General features: G+C 35.8%; 1 protein-coding gene across 28 annotated transcripts in view; it reads left to right on the top strand.

The window, feature by feature from the left end:
- BAZ2B (bromodomain adjacent to zinc finger domain 2B) overlaps nucleotides 1-20,729 on the top strand; it is a 217,844-nt gene that overhangs the window by 111,506 nt on the left and 85,609 nt on the right. For 18 of the 28 annotated variants that reach the window (XM_084891481.1, XM_084891497.1, XM_084891496.1 and 15 more), the window contains exons 3-4: nucleotides 4,202-4,348; nucleotides 17,613-17,801. In XM_084891481.1, the coding sequence (XP_084747607.1) occupies nucleotides 4,204-4,348; nucleotides 17,613-17,801 (334 nt within the window). In that variant the 5' untranslated portion in view covers nucleotides 4,202-4,203. The remainder of the gene's footprint in view (nucleotides 1-4,201; nucleotides 4,349-17,612; nucleotides 17,802-20,729) is intronic. The other 10 variants (XM_084891495.1, XM_084891487.1, XM_084891484.1 and 7 more) reach the window with 1 other exon arrangement.

Here is a 20,729-nt window from a genome sequence, read left to right as displayed (position 1 = left end):
CTTAAAACTCAATTAAAATGATTGATATTTGAAAGGATAGAGAGAAGTCTCAGGGCATATGAGAATATGAAAACGGCGCCCGACTGGTGTGGCTCAGTGGTTGAGTGTCGACCTATGAATCAAGAGGTCCAGGTTCCATTCACGTTCAGGGCACATGCCTGGGTTGCAGACTGGATCCCCAGTGGGGTGTGCAGGAGGCAGCCAATCAGTGATTCTTGATTTCAGAGCGGGAGAGATCAATGATGAGAATCACTGATTGGCTGCCTCCTGCACACCAGGAGGTGTGTATATATTGTTTTACTTTGCAGAAGTACTTTTGCAAAGTAAAACAATATATACGTATACACAAAAAAAGGCATGTTTAGGAAAAGAACCTGAGATTGGTCATGCTTTCATCTTCTGACAGGACCACCAGCTTTTCTGTACATTTGGTCTTCCAACATTTTTTTTCCAACCCACTCTTTCTTAGTTTCCATATTCTTAGGACCACAAACTTTATGATCTCCCACTCAGCACCAAGTTCCCCTGTTTCTATTAGTTAACATGTCTATGTCAGAGAGAATTTTATTAGATTATAGCATCTTTTAGAGACAGTGAATACATGTCCTAGGTTTCTGGCCAGCCATTGTCTCCTTGGGTCATGTCTAGTCCAGACAGCTTTGACCTCAGGAGCAGGATAATGTGCACCACTGTTGAAGGTCAAGGATTGCCTCAATGGCAAGAAGTCCTAACTGGCAAGTTAGATGGTCTGTGAGGAAGCTTGAGTAAAGCACAGTACACACAGACCTTCCTTTCTCCTGGATGGGGATGAAGGATGGAATTTTGATCTCACGAAAACTGTCACCATTTAAAAATTATTTCAAAGCAAGTAAGGGTTCACGAACTCTACTTGTGTGCTTTGAACTATCACAGAGAACTTTGGGTATTGTTAACAAAGATAAAGAGATTCTTTAAGAAAACTTCTTCCAGGCCCTAGCCAGTGTTGCTCAGCAGTCAGAGCTTTGGCCTGAGAACCAAAGGGTTCCAGGTTCAATTCTGGTCAAGGGCACACACCAGGGTTGGAGGTTCCTCACCCAGGTTGGGGTGGGTGTGGGAGGCAACTGATTGATGTCGGGCTCTCTCACGTTGATGTTTCTCTTTCTCCTCTCTCCCCCTCCTTCCTTCCTTCCTCTCTCTAAAAATCAAAGGAATAAATATCCTCTAGCATGGATTAACACACAAAAAAGGAAACCTCTTCCAGGAGAAATCTCTTAAGTCTAATTTAATGTTTCCTTCTGAATCTTCATTCTATTCTATGGCTCCTATTTTCTCAATAGTGAAGGAATCATGCAATTGAAACATCCGGCAGTTGACCATGTTTGTATTTCTTAGCCAGAGTGCCTTGCCCTTCTTTATTTGCACCTGTTCAGGTTTACATATAGCAGATGTCAGTGTCCATAAACTCTATGATTACACACAAAAAACATTTGATATGAATGAATTTGAACAGTATTATCATTAGCAACTGATCATTGAATCTTATTGGCCTCTAGAAAATCATCAGGCAGTGAAACAGTTGTGAAACAGAAATTATGCATTGTGGTAATTGTGATTTTTGTCTGTTCTCAGAATTGTTATAGGTAAATATCACCTTAGTAAAATGCAGTAAATTGATGTTACCTGGCCTGAGTGACAGTTACAATATGTATTCATTGTATATCATGCATTATCAGGTTTAGACAATTAGGGCAAAATGTAAAGCAATAGACTACAGGCATGCTGACATAAAAGAGAAGTTGAATATAATTTTTTCATTTATTGCAGTGGTAATAAATCAGCTTGAATTATTGAATTATTTCATTATTCTAATTATATAGAGTTACTATTTAACAAAGTTTTGGTTAACTGAATTCCAAAGATTGTAGTTTTTGATACTTTGGATCTAATTTTTTCAACCTTAGTGCTACTAACATTTTGGACCAGGTAGTTTTGGGGCGGGGGTCCTGTGCATTTTAAGAGGTTTAGCAGCCTAGCAGCATCCCTGGTTCTTATCTGCACAATGCCATAGCACCCTGTCCCGTTTAGTAATCAAATATGTCGCCAGACATTGTCCCATGTTACCTAGTGGAAAGTAATCCCTGGCTGTGAGCTAGTGCTTTAGAACTTGGGAAAGGTCAATAATGAATCGAATCATTTATACTCCATCATCTTCTAAATGATTTTTTCTTACTCCTATCAACTGATTTATTTTATTTATTTATTTATTTATTTATTTATTTAAATATATATTTTATTGACTTTTTACAGAGAGGAAGAGAGAGTGGTAGAGAGTCAGAAATATCGATGAGAGAGTGTCATCGATCAGTCGCCTCTTGCACACCCCCTACTGGGGATGTGCCCGCAACCAAGGTACATGCCCTTGACCGGAATCAAACCTGGAACCCTTCAGTCCACAGGTCGACGCTCTATCCACTGAGCCAAACCGGTTTCGGCCTGATTTATTTTTTTTAGTGTAGTAATATATGTTAAATTTTAGTTGTAGTAATCTTTATCCTATCTGGTTGACTTTGTAAATAAATCATTCTGAAATTATGCATTAGGAAATATACTCTTACTAGAGGCCTAGTGCATGAATTCATGCACCAGTGGGGTACCTCAGCCTGGCCTGTGGGATTGGGCCGAAACCAGCTCTCCGACATCCTCCAAGGGGTCCTGGATTGAGAGAGGGCATAGGCCAGGCCAAGGCACCCCATTGGTGCACAGTGGGGCCAGGGAGGGATGCAGGAGGTTGGCCAGCCCAGGAGGGACTGTGGGGGGACTCCAAGGCATGTCCGTCCAATCTATCAGTCCCAATTGGCCAGACCATAGCAGCAAGCTAACCTTACCAGTTGGAGCATCTGTCCCCTGGTGGTCAGTGCATGTCATAGCAAGCAGTTGAGGGGCCTTGGCATATCATTAGCATATTATGTTTTGATTGATTTAATGGCTAACTGGATGATCAGACACTTAGCATATTAGGCTTTTATTATATAGGAGAATAAATGTCCTAAACTAAAAGATGTACCTACTAGTTGATATTGTTCCTTAGATAAATGTGTTGTGGGTGGGGGAGTTATGTTATTACATTTTGACTTTTTGATATATGGGCTATTTTTGGCCAAAAAGAGCCTGTTGGTTAGTGGTAATTTGGAACCTTAGATGAAAGTGGTTTTCTTAGCACACAGCCTCAGAATTAGAGGCTATTACAGGAGTTCAAGTATCAGATCTGGATGCTCTGACCATAACAGAAATCTGGGAAGTAATGGTTCTGGGGTACCCGAACTGCTTTTATTTAATGAACACATTTTTCTTAATCTGAATAAATGGATTTTTACCAATTTTTATGTAGTATATGCTTCAATAATGAATAATAACTCATTTGACCCTAGAGTAATTATGTTTTTCAACTGAAAATTAATGTACTGATGTTTTATTTATATGTATGTTCCAGCTTATTTTGAAAAATTCACATAAAAACACACTACCATTAGTACTTATACAATTGTAAGGCATTTATTTTTAATTCTTAACACAAAATGTATCTGGCTAAAAAATATGACAACATTCCAAGCATATACATAATCTATAAATAGATATGACTGAAATACTTACTTGAAAGCAATAATCTAAAAATACCTTAAGGTTTTTTATTTTACTGCCTCACATGCACATGGCTCATTATATACACAGTTATTCACTTAATAAAGACAAAAGCTGACAGTTATTGAATGCTAGGTACTCAGCACTTTATCTGCATTATCTCATTTAATCCTTCCAACTACATCTTCATAGTCCTCGTGAAGAAATGGAAGGTTCACTGAAGTTACATAGTTTATTCATGGTCATAGCTAATAAGCTACAGACACAGCCTTGGAACCCAGATGATGTCTCTTATCAAATGTAATCTGTATATTCATTTCTTTCATGGTTAGGTTTATGTATATATTTTTTGAGTGTTTTTTATGTGCCAGACCTAATGTTTTTGTTTTCTTCTTAACTTTTTATTTTGAAATAATTTTAGATTTAATTATATTGGTTTTATTTATTCTATATTTTATCTTTCTGAAGAACAGGTTCTAGACTTCATATCTTTACAAACTATGCCTAAATGTTTGACTTATTTTAAGTATGTTTAACACTTTTGACTAATTCTATCTAAAACTGAGAATTCTCCTTCTCATAGATATGGAGTCTGGCGAACGGTTACCATCCTCAACAGCCTCCTCTACTGTACCAACTTCATCTTCTATACCTTCTGTGGCTTCATCGGTCTCTAAAGGCGGCCTTTCCACTGGAGCTGCTTCACTTAGCTCTGCAATCAACCCATGTGGTGAATATCCTTATTGACTCAATTTTAGAATGCCATCCTTTTATTAATTTGTGTTCCTAGTGTTTTATTCTCAATGTCTCCATTGAACTGTAAGGTTTAATATCTAGTGTCTGCTTTTTCTGAAATTCCATAGCACTGTTTATTACAAGCGTTTCATGCTTATTAGAAGCTCTCTTTGTAAATTTCATGTTGCTGTCACCATTTCAATTAATAAATTAATACATGCAAAGTCTTTTTAAAACAATAGGTCATTAAGGTAGTGAAGAAATACTAATGAGTCCTTGGTGATCAGAGTAGGTACCAATGCTGTGAACACTTTGCCCTAAATTTGCTTCTTGAAATGACTTTTACCAAACTCTATCTCAGTTCACTAGTGTACACTAAATAAAGGCAGATCATTTACTGAATGGAAAATGTTTTTAAAGTTTAGAGCATGGCACGTTTCTCTTAAACATGAACATAGTTTATATTGCTAAAAAGAGAGCTTTATTTCAGAAGTGAAAATACCCTTAATTTTAATTAATTACATAGGAGTTACTTTTATTTTTAAAATCTTTATTGTTGAAGGTATTACACATGTTCCCTTTTCTCCCCATTAACTCCTTCTAGCCCACCCTTACTTCTTCTCCCCTAGCCTTCACCATCCTGTTTGTTGTCTATGTTCATGGGTTATGCATATGTGCGTACAAATTCTTTGGTTGATCTCTTCTCATCCACCCACCCACCTTCACCTTCCCCATAGGAGGTACTTTTAATTAACTCCCAAAATACTTCTTGCCCAAGCACATGTTTAGTAGAATACATCTTTTTTTAAAAACACCTAAACTTGAGTAAGTCACTTCTTTATCAATAGGAACTGTTTTAATCTTAAATATTTTTTAATCTTATAGATTATTTCATAAGCAGTAAAACTAAATAGTATTTCACTTTTTCAATATTAGATTTGTAATTTTGGGTAAGTGAAATGCATAAATATGGAATGTTTGCTAACAAAATACCCTAGCAATTTGCCAAATAAATATTTGTTTATTTTTAAATCAATGGAACAATAACAAGAAGGATATCATTTTGTCATTGTTTTATCAAAGTAATTTTCTTCATAATTATAAAATAACTAAAATAAAATAGTATTGCATTAAAAAAGTAAATAAATGAAATCCCTGTTCTCCTGCACCCTGTAAAAGCTTGGTTAATATTTAATGACTTCATCCATACTTACCTTATATGCAAAATGATAGCTATATGTAAATGATGATTGCCTTTATGATATGCTGTGTTCAAAAGGTGATACCACAATTGGCATTTTACCTCAAGTTACTTTCTCTAAATAATTTGAGAGTTGTACTTTCTTTTTCTTTTCTTCTTCTTAAAACTATTCTGAATTAGTCTTTAATATATATGGTATTTCTATAGAAATGTCCTTTTAAAAAATATATATATTGATTTTTTTACAGAGAGGAAGGGAGAGGGATAGAAAGTTAGAAACATCAATGAGAGAGAAACATCAATCAGCTGCCTCCTGCACAACCCCTACTGGGGATGTGCCTGCAACCAAGGAACATGCCCCTGACTGGAATTGAACCTGGGACCTTTGAGTCTGCAGGCCAACACTCTATTTACTGAGCCAAACCGGTTAGGGTGAAATACACTTTTTTTATGTTGATGGTTCCCATAATATATTTGAATACAGAGCCTTGAGTTTTCTGGACAGTGCTGTCAGCTATTTCTCACTTATTTTCTGAATTAGTGACACTTGAATAGATTGTGATTCTGATTAGTCAAATTAGTGCACCGTTTTACGGATAATTGGGAATTTCAGAAAGAGGAGGGGTACTAAGTTGTTGGGTAGCATTAGAAACTTCTTTGTGTAGAAAAGAATACATCCTATTATTTATTTGCCAACTTAAAAGGTTGTAGGGTTTTTATGTTGGTACTTTCATTGGAATTAGAGTTTATTTCTATGTTCAGGAATATATCACCTATTAACCCAATACCTTGAGTACATCCTATGTTTTTTTCACTTTTTAGGAAAATATTTAGTTTTTTAACTTTCATAGGGTTGTAGTTTATGTTTGAAATAAAGCGTAGTATTAACTTCCAACACCTAATTTTCTTAATTCAATTTGTTACATTTTCCTGTTTTGTTTGATAAAATATTTTTGGCCTATGCATTGTCTGATAACTCTCTCCTCTTTAAAATGAAATCATAGAGTAATAATATACCTGGCCTCTTTATCTTAAACAACTTTTGAATTTCCTCAAAAATTTTTGATGTATAAAGACAACAAACAGAATTTTCATCTCAAAATGTCAAAATTTCAACAGTTCTTTAATGGCCCCTTAGAGGACATTCTGTTGTTTTAAATTATTTTAATTGACCTATCTCTTATAGGAATTCCACTGAGTTACAAAGGATGTGATTCAAACCTGCTTTCAAACTTGGAATGATAAATTTCTGTTGAACCAATACTTTGTGAGGATTGAAGATTATACCTTCTTACAAGTTAGCCTCTTCCTGTATGGATGTGGTAGAAAACATGATCTCCTAGGTCAGAGATTTTATTATTTACTAGAGGCCTGATGCAAAAGTAGGCCTTTGCAGCCCCAGCTGCCTTGTGGCCCATCGGCCCAACCTCCTACCTACTGGTCAGTTCAGGAGGTCATTCCGGAAGATAGTTCTGCCGTCCTGTCTAATTAGCATATTAACTCTTTATTATATAGATAGGATGCCACAGCAAATAGCATGAGCATCATGCTGGCATTGGTTTCCCATGCCTCCCAAGTCCCATGGGGGTGATACAGAGCAGCCCACTTGGATCTTATGTGTGCAATGGGTTTGTGTCACAGTTTAGGAATACTGAGCTTGGGGACTCAACTTTTGGTTTTAGTGAAAGAAAACAAACCCTTTGTCTGAAAGGAGATGTTACCTCACCCTTCAAGGTTGACCATTGCAAATGCAATGCTGAGAAATGGCTTGGTTAAAGAGTGGTCAAGGCATTGCAGTCTTGGTATACCCACCAATAACATGTAGGGGCCTTTGAGAATTGGCTTTCACAAAACATTTTTCCATTTTATTACAGTCATTTGGATAGAAAATAGCACTGCAATAAAGATCAATCTGGTCAGTTCAGCTAAGTTGGTTATGTATCTTTTCGTGCACCTAATTCCCAGTGGAGGTACATTCCTAGGTTTCGGGCTCATTCCCCACCTCAGGCCTTCCCCACACTGTTGTCTGTGTCCATGGGTTATGCATATGTACATACAACCTCTTTTAAAGAGCTTTCCCAGAAACACCATCCCAAATTTTCCACTTATATTTCTTTCAGCAGAACTGTGCTTCAAGGAAGGCCAGGAGAAATAGTTTTTAGATGGAACATATTGCCATCCTGAATAAAATAGAAGTTATTAGTAAGGAAAAGGAGTGAATGGAGTGGTAATGTCTGCTCTGGCTAAGTGGAACAGAGGGACAGAGATGCAGGAGGGACCTGGGGAATAGCCCAAGGTTATATCATGAATAACTTAACATACGCCATGTTTAAGAATTTAGGCAGAATAATGTATTGATTGAGAGCAAGGACTTTTCCATTGCAAAGCCCTGAAATTGAGTCTTGGCTTGTTCATTTATTAGTTGTGTGAATTTGGGTAAGTTACTCCTTTCTGAGGTTTGATTGCCTCATCTGTAACAGATACAATAACATCCACTTTGCAACATTTTTTTAAAATATATATTTTATTGATATTTTACAGAGAGGAAGGGAGAGAGGTAGAGAACTTGAAACGTCGATGAGAGAGAAACATCGACCAGCTGCCTCTTGCACACCCCCTACCGGGGATGTGCCCACGACCAAGGTACATGCCCTTGACCGGAATCGAACCCGGGACCTTTCAGTCCACAGACCGACGCTCTACCACTGAGCCAAACCGGTTTCGGCCCACTTTGCAACATTATAGGGATAAATGAGATAATGCCTGGCACATAGTTGGTGTCTAGTAAATGGTAAACATTACTTTTATTTGTATGTCATCCAGGTGGAGGGATTTATATGATCATACGGCTTTAAAATTGACAGCCCTACTACCATGTAGTGCACCAGTTTGCAATGGGGATGAGACTTTTAGGGGAGGTCTTATATTTATCTGGGTGATAAATGATAAAGTCCCAGATTAAGGAGTTATTAGAGATGGAGAAAGAAAGAAGGCTCCAGAAATATTTAGGGAGTTGATTCTTATGGGATATAATGACTGAATTTGGGTAAGGTAATGTTGAGAGGGAGATTGAAGCCCTGACATTATTTGGTTAACTGAGGAGTGATATAATGAGAAATGTGGAATATGCTTCCATTTTTATATCTACACGTTGCTGATGGATATTGGAGTTGTTTCTAACTTTTGCCAATTATAAATAATGCTATGACTATTATTATACATGGATCCTAATACATATAAGCATACTTTTCTGGAGATGTCTTTAACTTTACCAATAGTTACCAATTTATTTTCCCCACCGGCTTTGTATTAGAATTTTGATGTCTGTCATTCATGCTAACACTTATCATTGTCAGACTTTTTTATTTTTGTCACTGATGAATATGAAGTATGGTTTCATTGAAGGTGTCCTTTTATAAGTTTTTAGCTTTTTGGATCTCCTCTTTACTGAAGTGATTATTTAGGGCAGTGGTTGGCAAACTCATTAGTCAACAGAGCCAAATATCAACAGTACAATGATCGAAATTTTTTTTGGAGAGCCAAATTTTTTAAACTTAAACTTCTTCTAATGCCACTTCTTCAAAATAGACTCTCCCAGGCCGTGGTATTTTGTGGAAGAGCCACACTCAAGGGGCCAAAGAGCCACATGTGGCTCGCGAGCCATAGTTTGCTGGCCACAGATTTAGAGCATTGATGCATACACCTATTGGGTTGTATATCTTTTTCTTAATGGGTTTATAAGTTCTTTTTATATTTTGGATGCTGATCTTTTTTTTTAGTTATATTTGTGGAAGATACCTTTTCTCAATCTCTGGTATGTCTTTTTTAAAAAATATATTTTATTGATTTTACACAGAGAGGAATTGAAAGGGATAGAGAGTTAGAAACATCGATGAGAGAGAAACATCGACCAGCTGCCTCTTGCACACCCCTGACTGGGGATGTGCCCACAACGAAGGTACATGTCTTTGACCGGAATCAAACCTGGGACCTTTCAGTCCACAGGCCGAGGCTCTATCCACAGAGCCAAACCGGTTTCAGCTGGTGTGTCTTTTTTATTCTACATTGTCTTCCAATTTTAATATAGTCAGATTTATCAATTTTTAAAATCTTTATCAGAGGATATTTTGTCCATTGATCTTTAAAGAGAGAGTGAAGAGGAGGGAGAACAGGAAAATAGAGAGAGAGAAATCGATGTGAGAGAGATATTTCAATTGGTTGCCTCCTACACATGCCCTGACCATGACCAAGAATCAAACCTGCAACCGAGGTATGTGCCCTTGACCAGGAATCAAACCTGTGACCCTTCAGTCCGTAGGCTGACACTCTAACCACTGAGCAAAATCAGCCAGGACCCAGATTTATACATTTTTAAATTTATAGTTATGCTGTTTGTCTTGTTTAAGAAATCCTCCTTGACCTCCAAGGTAATGTGTATATTACTTTTAAGCTTTCACTTACCTCTCATTTAGTATTACTTGGAAAATTATATGGTTATGAGGTATCAGGCTAGTTGTGATAGAATGAATTATTCTTTTGTTTTGGGAACTATCACCAGTTGGAGTTGTTAGTTAATGTATCAGTCAGACCAACTAGAAATAACATAAAGCAGTAAAGTTATTTTAAGAAGAAATTGATTTAATACTGGGAATTAGGTGCTTATAAAATTACTAGAGGCCCAGCGCATGGATTTGTGTACTGGGGGGGCCCTCGGCCTTCTCATAATCCAAGACCCCTCAGGGGATGTCGGACTGCTGGCTTCGGCCCCATCCCCACAGGCTAGGCCAATGGACCCCTCTAGTATGATTATAAGATCTTTGGTTAATCTCTTCCTGCCCTCCTCCTGCCCCCCTTTTCTCTGAGATTCATCAGTCTGTTCATGTTTCTATGCCTGTGCATTGAGCGTCTGCCCCCTGGTGGTCAGTGCACGTCATAGCTACTAGTCGAATGGTGGAACAGTCGCTTAGGCTTTTATATATATAGATTGAAGAGCTGGCTCTACGAATGGTTCAGTGCATTACTGCTGAATTAACCTGCTTAAGGAAACTGCCGCTGGTTTAATCAGGATACCACTGTTCCAACTGATGGCTCCATGGCTCGTGCCACTTCAGTCCAGTGATGTAACTGGCTCCAAGGTTGTTCTGTGCTGCCTGTTCAATCTACACCAGCAAAAAGATACTTCATGTGCTGCAAGACTGCCAGCTTAACTTAGTTTTTAATTCTTTCCAAATCCATCTGATTGGCAGAATCTAAATTATATCCAGAATTCTGGCTGCAAAAAGGACTGGAAAATGTAGTTTTTAACTGCCCAGCTATTGCATCACAAGAAGGTACCCTAAAAGGAGGTTGGGATAAATGTTAAGTGAGCCAGTTATCTGCCTATTTGAACTTACCTGGTGATAGCCCCCCTTACCTCCCATCTGTGTATTGTAATAAATTTCTGATACGTATATATGAGCTTTATTCCAATTTCAACAGTTCTTTTTTTTCCCCAGAAAAATAATATTTCATTATTGCATCTAATAGCTCATGTGTGTTTATTATAAATATCGTTTAGTGACTGTTCTGTGTATCAATGTAAATTAAACCAAATAGAATAAATTCTTAGCTCAAAATAATAGAGACTTAATTATCATAGATAATAGTAAATATCTTACTGTTTCCTTTTAAAGATTATAAATGACTTTTCAAGGACTTCATTCATTTATGTAGTACCATTAATTGTTCATAGTATCTACCAACCTAAAAAACAATATATACCCCAAACCTCTTTTCACCTCAAGTGCTTTTCTGGCTGTTGCCCTGTTTCCTGCCTTGCCCTGTAGCCAGACTTCTCAAAAGGGATAGCTGCAAGTGTTTTCTCCTTCTTCTTGTCTTTCATGTATATTTCAGCCCACACCAAAGTCACTCCTGTCCTCATTCCCTCAGTCTGTTGGCTGAATAGACACAGTTGACCACTCCTTCCTCTTAGAAAACCTTCCTTGAAAAAAGTTTATATTGAACTGGCATTATTTTTTCCCTACATGTTTGGTGTAGACTTCACCAGTGAAGTCATCCAGGCTTGGAAGGTGGTTTGTTTATTTCTAAATTATTATTATTGTTGGAAGATAGTAAACTATGAGTTCATCTTTTTAAATATCAATATGAAACTATTCAGGTTATCTTTTTCTTCTTGAGTTAGCCTTGGTAGTTGATGTCTTTTGAGGAATTTATCCATCTTATCTGTAATTGAATTTGTGGGCATGATGTCGTTATAAATAGTATCTTCTTTGAATGTCTTTTTTCAGGATTAGTAGTGATGTCTTCTTTTTTTCTGTTGATAGTAGTAACTTGTGTCTTTTCTCCTTTTTCCTTTGTGACTAGAGCTTTATAAATTTTATTGACCTTTTTGGCTGAACTAGCTTTGGATTTAATTGGATTTTCACAATTCTCTGTTCCATAGATGTTGAGCCTTTATTATTTTCTTTTGTTTTTCGGTGGGTGTAATTTCCTCTTCTTTTTCCCCAATTTCTTTAAGGGAAGGCTTAAATCACTTATTTAAGACCTTTCTCCTTTTCTCATATATCCATTTAATGTATACATTGCCTTTTTAAGTACTGTTATGTCTATATCCCACAATTTTTTTTATATGTTTTCATTTCATTATCAGTCAAAATTTTTTTTCCTTTGTGAATTTTTCGACTAATGGGTTGTTTAGAAATCAATAATTTAGCATTTACATTTTTATTGATGTCAATTTTAGTTATATTGTAGTAAAGAAAACATACTGATGATAATCTGTGCTCTGTGTTTTGTCTCCTCACTGCTGCTCTTTTCGTCTGGCCTCCTGTGGCTCTCCTTTGTGCCTGTGACAATTGTTGGGACAGCCAAGGACTTAGGCAGAGATGAGTCTCCTTCTCCCTGTGGTTTCCTTGCTTCTAAGATTACCCTCTAATTTCCAGTTGCCCTGCCAGCTTTGGACTCTGCCCTCAGACACTTCAGGCTTTCTGTTGTCTAAGCCAATCATGATGAAGGAATTCATTCATTTAAGAAACACATTAAACTCAATAGATCTGCTGTGTGTAGCCCTGTCTTTCAAGAGCAGATTTCTCTGTGTTCTCTGCTGGCTATTTGCCATGCCCCTGGGGACCTTCCTCATTCATGCACAGTATACTTATAGCTAGCTATTTGGGTGGTTGAAGCTCTGAATTTGGGTCTCATTCTTTTTGTGATTTGCTCACTGCCAGGATTTCCCCTTTAAATTTTCTGATGTTTTTTTCAGTCCTGGATTCTGACCACTGGCACCTTTAGTTGATAAGGCTGCTCCTTTTCTTCCACTGTTTTTTGTGGTCATAGCTGTGAGGGTTAGACAGCATTATCAGATGAACGAACACACTACAAAGTCACACTTTTTACCCCTTCTCATTACCATTTTTCCAGATTAAACTTTCCTCTGGCGTTTCTCTATTTTTGGATGCCTTCTCGTATCTTTAGTTTTGTTGTTGTTTTAAATTTAGACTTTATCATTATCCTCTGTGGGTGATTCAAGAGACCACTTCCCTACTACTTCACTATTATCTGAAGTTGTCCCTTCCCCCACCAAAAACAAAAACAAAACACACACACACACACACAAAACAAACAAACAAACAAAAACCTCCACACAAATAACTTTCTTTTAAAAAATTTTCATCTAGGACTTCATGGGCAGCATGTGACCCAATCTGCTCAGTCCAAACATCATATCTCCCAAACAATAGTGATTGGTTAAGCCTTAACCATTAAGGAATGAGCACATGATGCAAATCAGTCTAATGAAAGACTAAGAGGTGCCATTCTGGAACTTTTACTCCCACAAACCCGGGAGAAGGCCTGTCTGAGGACCTAGAGCCCAGAGAAGAAAGAGAAATTTGGTTCTGGCAAACTTTCAGTCAGACTTTTCCAAAAGCTTTTTGCATTGTGTAAGCCAGTACATTCATCTTTTTACTAATTTTTGAATTCGGTGTTTTGTATAACCTAACTAATACACCCTCCTTTATCTAATCCCTGTCTACTTCAAATTTATGTGGAACTGTTTTCACTTTGTTCTGTTACCTTTTGCCTCCCTGACCTTTAGCTTCTTTAGATACAAACATTCTTTCCCAACTAAGGACCTCAGACATGCTCTCCCTCTGTAGGTTCTTCCTACGCTGATTCTTTCTTATGCTCAGTTTCAGACATTAATTAGAGAAGTCTCCACTGTTACCTGTTTTTGCACCTAGTAATTTTATTCATTGTACTCTTCACAATTTATAATTATACAGTTGGTGGTGTTTTGTTTATTTGTCTATTCATCTACATTTAAAGAGCAGGGATCTTTTATCATTATATCTTCAGTAAATGCCTGGCACAAAAATAAATGCCCAGGAAACAATTGTTGAAGAAGAAAAGGAAGGAGAGTTGAATTTGCAGGACTAAGACTTGAAAATTAGATGATAAATGAACTCTAATAAGTTTTCTAGGCCATTATATAGCTTTGCTCTGGGGGTAACAAATGACAACTTCCTGTTTGGATCGAAGGCCTTTGGAATCAGTCCCAGGGATATGCCTCCTCTGCTCTTAATGAGTAATGAATCAATTCATTCATCAGATATTTATTGAATGTTTATTATGTATGAGACAATTCTTTAGGTATTTGGGATTTATTACTTAGTCCTGTATATGACAGTACCAGCTTACAATATTGAAATACTAACTTGTTTTATACACTGTGGTATAAAAAGTAGCTATACTATTTAAATTATGGTCAAATTATGAGGTCCAGGAGGTCAAGGATTATTTCTTATTCCTCCTTATATGCCAATTACTAAACATAGCACCTGATATTTAATAGGTAGATTCATGAAATGTCTGAATTACTGAACCTGTTGAATACATAATAATAATTCTGGGAGATTTTTACATGGAATCAGTATCTGTGTTTTTTAAAAGATAGTAGAAAAAACAATACTAAAATTACATACAGTGTTTCAGAGCCTTTAAATAAGATAATTTTTTTTGTATTACTGAGTATAGATTCTTGCTAAAAAGGCAAAATATACTCAAAATTGTGAGATGTAGTATGAAATTATTTCCCTATTATTGTTCAATTCTATCCATATATAGGAAAGAAAGTCTCTAATGCGTATTTTTGATAATGCATGGTATCTCTATAATTATTATGAGGTCTTAGCTTCTTTACTAAATTCAAAAGTGAATCTTTCTCACCAACAAGGAATAGTCCCTATAATGTAGACTCCTTTGCCACTCAGGTGCTTTCTATGTTTTAACTGTCTTCATCATTAATTTTATAAGAAAGAATAACAAAATAGACTAAGATTGCCTCTTTATAATGTTGTCAGCTACAGATGTAATTCTTTATACAGGACTATACTTATTTTTTATTTGCATTTATGGTAAATAAACTTATTTTGTTTAAATTGTCTACTCAGTTTCTTCTAAGATGTCACTCTTTTTAGTGTTACAAAAAGAACTTTTGTCATCAAATCTGTATGCTTAGTTTTTAATTATTGCTGCAATTAGGTATTGCTCCTGTTTTCTATCTATGAGTCTCCAAGGTTTAGCTCATTTATTTCTTCACAATACAATTAATGTTTTAACTATGCATCTAAGAATACTACTTACTGCCAATTTATTAGCTGTTGTAGAAGAATTTCTATAAGTTTCTGACCCTTTATAATTTTAGTCTGTTATGAATTTTTATATTTTGTGTAGCTTTGACTTTAACCCTCATTTGTTTGTGTTAAATCACTGCCATATATATATATATATATATATATATATATATATATATATGGCAAATATAATTTAAGAATTATTCTTTTTTAAAATGTAAATGACAAATGATTTTAAAATCCCCAAACTAGATTGTTCAATTCAACTTGCTTATCAAGAAAATGATGTGGAAGAAGTGGTAACTGATTGTAGTATTTTTAAAAAAATACATTCTTTTGATTTTGTACAGAGAGGAAGGGAGATAGAGAGTTAGAAACATCTATGAGAGAGAGTCATCGATCAGCTGCCTCCTGCACACCCCCTACTGGGGACATGCCCGCAACCAAGGTACATGCCCTTGACCAGAATCGAACCCGGGACCCTTCAGTCCCCAAGCCGACGCTCTATCCACTGAGCCAAACCGGTTTCGGCTGTAGTATGTTTTTAAATAAAACATTTGATTAAGGACATCAGATTCAGGAAGTTGAATTGATTGGTGAGAACCAGGGACTTTATATGCAGTCACTAAATACTGGTTCTTAAGATAACATTATAGGCTCATTTTTCTTTTTTTAGAGATTCTAGCTGGATTTCTGAGAATTTGCTAAACATACATTCATTCTCTCTCTCCCTCTCTCTCTCTCTCTCCCTCCCCACCCCCACCTTTCTCTCTCTCTCTCTCTCTCTCTCTCTCTCTCTCTCTCTCTCTCTCTCTCTCTCTCTCTCTCTCTCCCCCTATCACAGCTTTTAAAGGTAGTAATATTTTAATAGCCTTTTTTTCCCCAGTAGCATGCCCTGTTTTGTTTTAACTAAACTTCAATGCTAATGCAGCCTGGAACTCTGATAGCACATAAGTATCAAATTCACAGATTTTCTGTATAGGCTTTGATGAACAAAAACAAAGATTGGCTAACTTAGAAAAGATACCCAAGTCTGTGTTTTCCTTGTCCTCCCCCCTGACAGTTCCTCTGTGGGCCTTCATCATAAAATACTTTGAGGATCTTCCCTGTGGGATCTGCTTAGTGCTTTGTTATAGTGGAACCTTGACCTCCAATCACAACTTTTTATCTTACAGGATGATATAGACATACTTGTGACTTGATACAATTTATTTAAATCTTACTACTTCAATAAAAGATATAGTGTTATTTCAGTACAGTGTTATTTCAGAGCATATCATTGCCTTTTGATGACTTCTTTTTGGTTTTCAAAGAATAAAAAAGCAAAGAGAAGAGATATCTTTAATAGCCAAATGTTAAAAAAATAATTACTTTTAACACATTGACTTCAAACATATTGTGTTAAAACTACTTACATTCAACTGCAGAGCCAGGTCTGATATAAACACGAGGTAGTAAGAAAACCATATTCTTATTTTAACACAGAATACAGTACCTTTCACACGGTAAATTCTTAAAATAGCCTGGAGTATGGCATTTGATATTGTTTTCTTAGTATCAAGCCAGGGAAAGTTAATTATTTCCTGGAAGAAAAAGGAAGATTTCCAAGTATTAACAGATTTTCTGCCAACTCCCTGCAAAGTATAAAAAAAAAAAAAAAAGGTCATGTATTTGATTGTATAACACACCAAACTGGAATTATGAACCTTACTACTAGATTCTTTTTAGGGTAAAAGTGGAAATTGAAGGTTACACATTAGAATTGAATATGATATTTATATCACAAAGTTGATAGACACCTTTCAGTGCATTTAGAAAAAATCTTAAGTTTATTCATTAAATCTTCATGTTGTATTCTACATTGCTTTATCAGGCTAGAATATAATCCCCTTTTTGATATAAAAGAAGTATTGGATAGAGAATATGGCTTCAATTCTGGCACATGGAAACTAAAATTTCTTTACCTAGTTGTATGATTTGAGTAAGGACTTGGTGACAGATTCTGGACTTCTTTCTTTGGTTTTGAACCTTATATTAATAAAATGTTTTTATTTTCCTTATGAGTGAAAACATTTTAATACTCTATTAATGTGCATTTATTAACAAAAAGTTCACTCACTTCTGCAGATCAAAACACTATAACTAGTGAAAATGATTTGCTGAAAGCATCATTTCTCAAATTCAAAGTAAATAAGGTTATATCATTTATTTTAATTATATTTACTAGAGTACTTTCATGTTATAGAAACATCTTAATCTGTAACATCTTACTCATCTCGTTGATTGATAAAAATGCAAAAGAAAATGCAAGATACTAGTAAAAATATAAGAAAGTATAAACTTTTATCTAATTTATGAATGCTAAAGTCAGATAAATCTCATCTGTTGCTATAGTCCAACTTTAAGTGTGTTCTTTTCCCTCCCAGGACATTTATTCAGAGCAGCTGGGGATCAACCGTTTAACCTGTCCACAGTGTCGAGTGCCTTCCCAATGGTCAGCCACCCAGTCTTTGGTCTACATTCAGCCAGCTCAGGGCATTCAGAATTTGGTGGTTTGGGGACACTTGGTACACCCACAGCCTTAGCCGCACATCCCCAACTAGCATCTTTTCCAGGTAAACATCTGTTACAAACAGTGTTCAAGGAAAGAAGGAAAGCTTGAAAATGTTCAAGCAGTAATTTATTAAATTGAACAAAAAGAAATAGTCTAATGACTGGTATATTAAAACTCTTGTGCAAGAATTTACTCAACCCTATTTATCATGTGCAAAAAAAAAACAAAAAAATAAACAGCAAACAAAACCCACGCTATGTGTGCTACATGGCAATGCAGTTAGATACTTCAGTGTTTAGCCAGGGAAACAGGCATCTGCACCAAAAGTGAATAATTAAGCCAAGTTTTCCTTGTGTTTTTGATGAATTTTTTCCCCTCAGCTTTGATGTAAAAGAGTACCTTATACTGGAAAACTAAAGTCTAGTGCATATAATAAACATCTCTGGACTGTTACTTTGAGTAACAGTTCTCTGCACTTTGTCAGGAAGATTAGCTTGGCTCTTGAATTTCTATCTATTCTTTTATAATCAATCAAAACAACTCTAGATTTGCACCACATATGTGGCAGAAAGACCAGAATTATTCCAAATTCTACAGATTGTGACAATTTAGTAAGATACCACATAAAGTTTAACTTACACAAACATGCTATAATTTGTCTTGTTATATTATTTTGAAAGACTAAACTTTAAATGTTTCCAGTGATTAATTTTACTTTAATAAATTTTAGTAAGGGTTGTTTAAAAATTAGCATAAATATAGACACAAATTAGCCAGAATTTAAATCAGGCTTTGCTGTGTTTTAGCTGTGTGACTTTGAACAAGTAATCTGACCTCTCAGCCATAGTTTCCTCATTTGAGACATGAGGTTATCATCATAATAACAGTACCTGTGAAGATGAAAGCAGATAAGCCATGTTAGTGCTGAGTGAAGCATTCGGCACACATAATCTGTACATAATTAGTAATTGTTATTCGTTTTTTCTCTTGCCCACTTTAATGGGTAATACATTGTGAAGTGCTTCTATATATTGGGCCGGCAGCTAAGTAATTGCGGATTTTTTAAAGAAAATCAAAGACAATTTTTTCATGGAACTAAATAACTTTATTCTGTAATGTATTGCCCATTTTGATCAATGACCTTTTGCCGTCTTTCAGGCAGCATCATAATCCCACGTTCAAAAAACTTCTGGTTTTTATTAGCAAAAAACTGAATCAGGTACGATTTGACATCATCATCATTATTGAAATTTTTACCATTCAAGGAGTTTTGTAAAGATCAAAACAAAAAGTAATCAGATGGTGCAAGGTCAGGACTATATGGTGGATGTGGCAAAACATCCCAACCAAGCTCCATTAATTTTTGCCGAGTGACCAAAGTTGTGTGTGGCCTTGCATTGTCATGATGGAATGCAACACCTTTTCGATTTGTCAATTCGGGCAGCTTTTCTTCAACTGCATTGTTTAATTTTGTTAGTTGTTCAATGTAGACATCAGAATTGATCGTTCGGTTGGGTGGTAAGAGTTCAAAGTAGACAATTCCTTTGTAATCCCACCAAACTGATAACAAAACCTTCTTTTGATGAATATCAGCTTTTGATGTTGTTTGAGTTGGTTCACCTGGCCTGCTCCACGATCTTTTCCGCTTGATATTGTTGTAAACAACCCATTTTTCATCGCCAGTTATCAGTCGTTTTAAAAATGGATCATTTTCATTACGTTACTTTAGCAAATCGCAGCTGCTAATGCGTTGCGTTAACTGTGATTCTTTCAGTTCGTGAGGAACCCATGTATCGAGTTTTTAAACATAGCCAAATTGTTTTAAGTGATTTTCAATGCATGTATGTGATACATGAAGCTTCTCTGCAATCTCACGTGTTGTACTGTGACAGTCCGAATTGATTATTGCTTTGATTAGGGCGTCATCAACTTCAACTGGACGACCAGAGCGTTTTTCATCTTTGAGTGAAAAATCACCAAAACTAAATTTGGCAAACCAATTTTGACACTGCCGTTCTTTTAAGGCTTCGTCACCATAAACAGCACATAACTTTTTATGAGCTTGCGATGCGTTTTTCCCTTTGAGGAAATAAAAAAGCAAAATATGACGAAAATGTTCCTTTTGATTTTCCATTTTTTAATGAACGCCAAACGAAAACTACAAAACAGATCAAAAACTTTTTTTACTGATTAACAGCTGGATAGCCAACTATCAAATAACAAAATGTGTTTTACATTTGTACTACGTCTGCAAACCTAAAAATTCAACTGAAGCCATATATGTGTGAAACCCGCAATTACTTAGTTGCCGACCCAATATATGATGGAAAGATGGTTAATTGTTTTCAAGTACTGTCTTTTGAATCATATTATTCCTTTCATTCAGTTTTCTGAAAGAGGGAATTGTGGGGAGGGGTAATGTGAGTAAAAAGTTAAAGTCTTAAATTAAGCCTTAACATTGGTTTAAAAAATACTAATAGAAATTTAATTCAGTCAGTTTCTAGAATGGTTGTTTAGCAAGGTAAGCATTCAACAGATATTTTCTGAAATATAAGATTGCTAAATAAAAATCAAAATAGGTGATATTAATATAGACAGTTACTGATACCTTAAATTTGTTTGTTTCATGGTTTATTGGAGTATTACTTTTGAGCATTATTAAAAGAACTATGTAATTACTCTATTATTAAAATACCTTCTGCACTGGAATGATGGTTAACAAGTCTAAAGAATTTCTTCTCTGGACTTCAACCATGCTAGTACTTTCTACTGTACAGAAAATGCTTAATTTCCATAACCTACATAAACTTTTCATTAATTTAGTATGTATTAAATCTGTACACTAGGCCAAGCAGTTGGAAATACACTACCATAGTATATGTTACGTTGTTTATAGTTTTTAGGAGATGGATTAACAGATAGTAATAAGACACAGTCTTTAATGATAAAAGTATGACTGTTGAAGAATACTATTTTGCCAAACGAACAG

The sequence above is a fragment of the Pipistrellus hanaki genome, assembly GCF_964339955.1.
Source record: "Pipistrellus hanaki genome assembly, chromosome: 8".
NCBI lineage: Eukaryota > Metazoa > Chordata > Mammalia > Chiroptera > Vespertilionidae > Pipistrellus > Pipistrellus hanaki.
The sequence above is the reverse complement of the archived record's forward strand: the minus strand, read 5'-3'. Positions and strand labels throughout refer to the sequence as shown.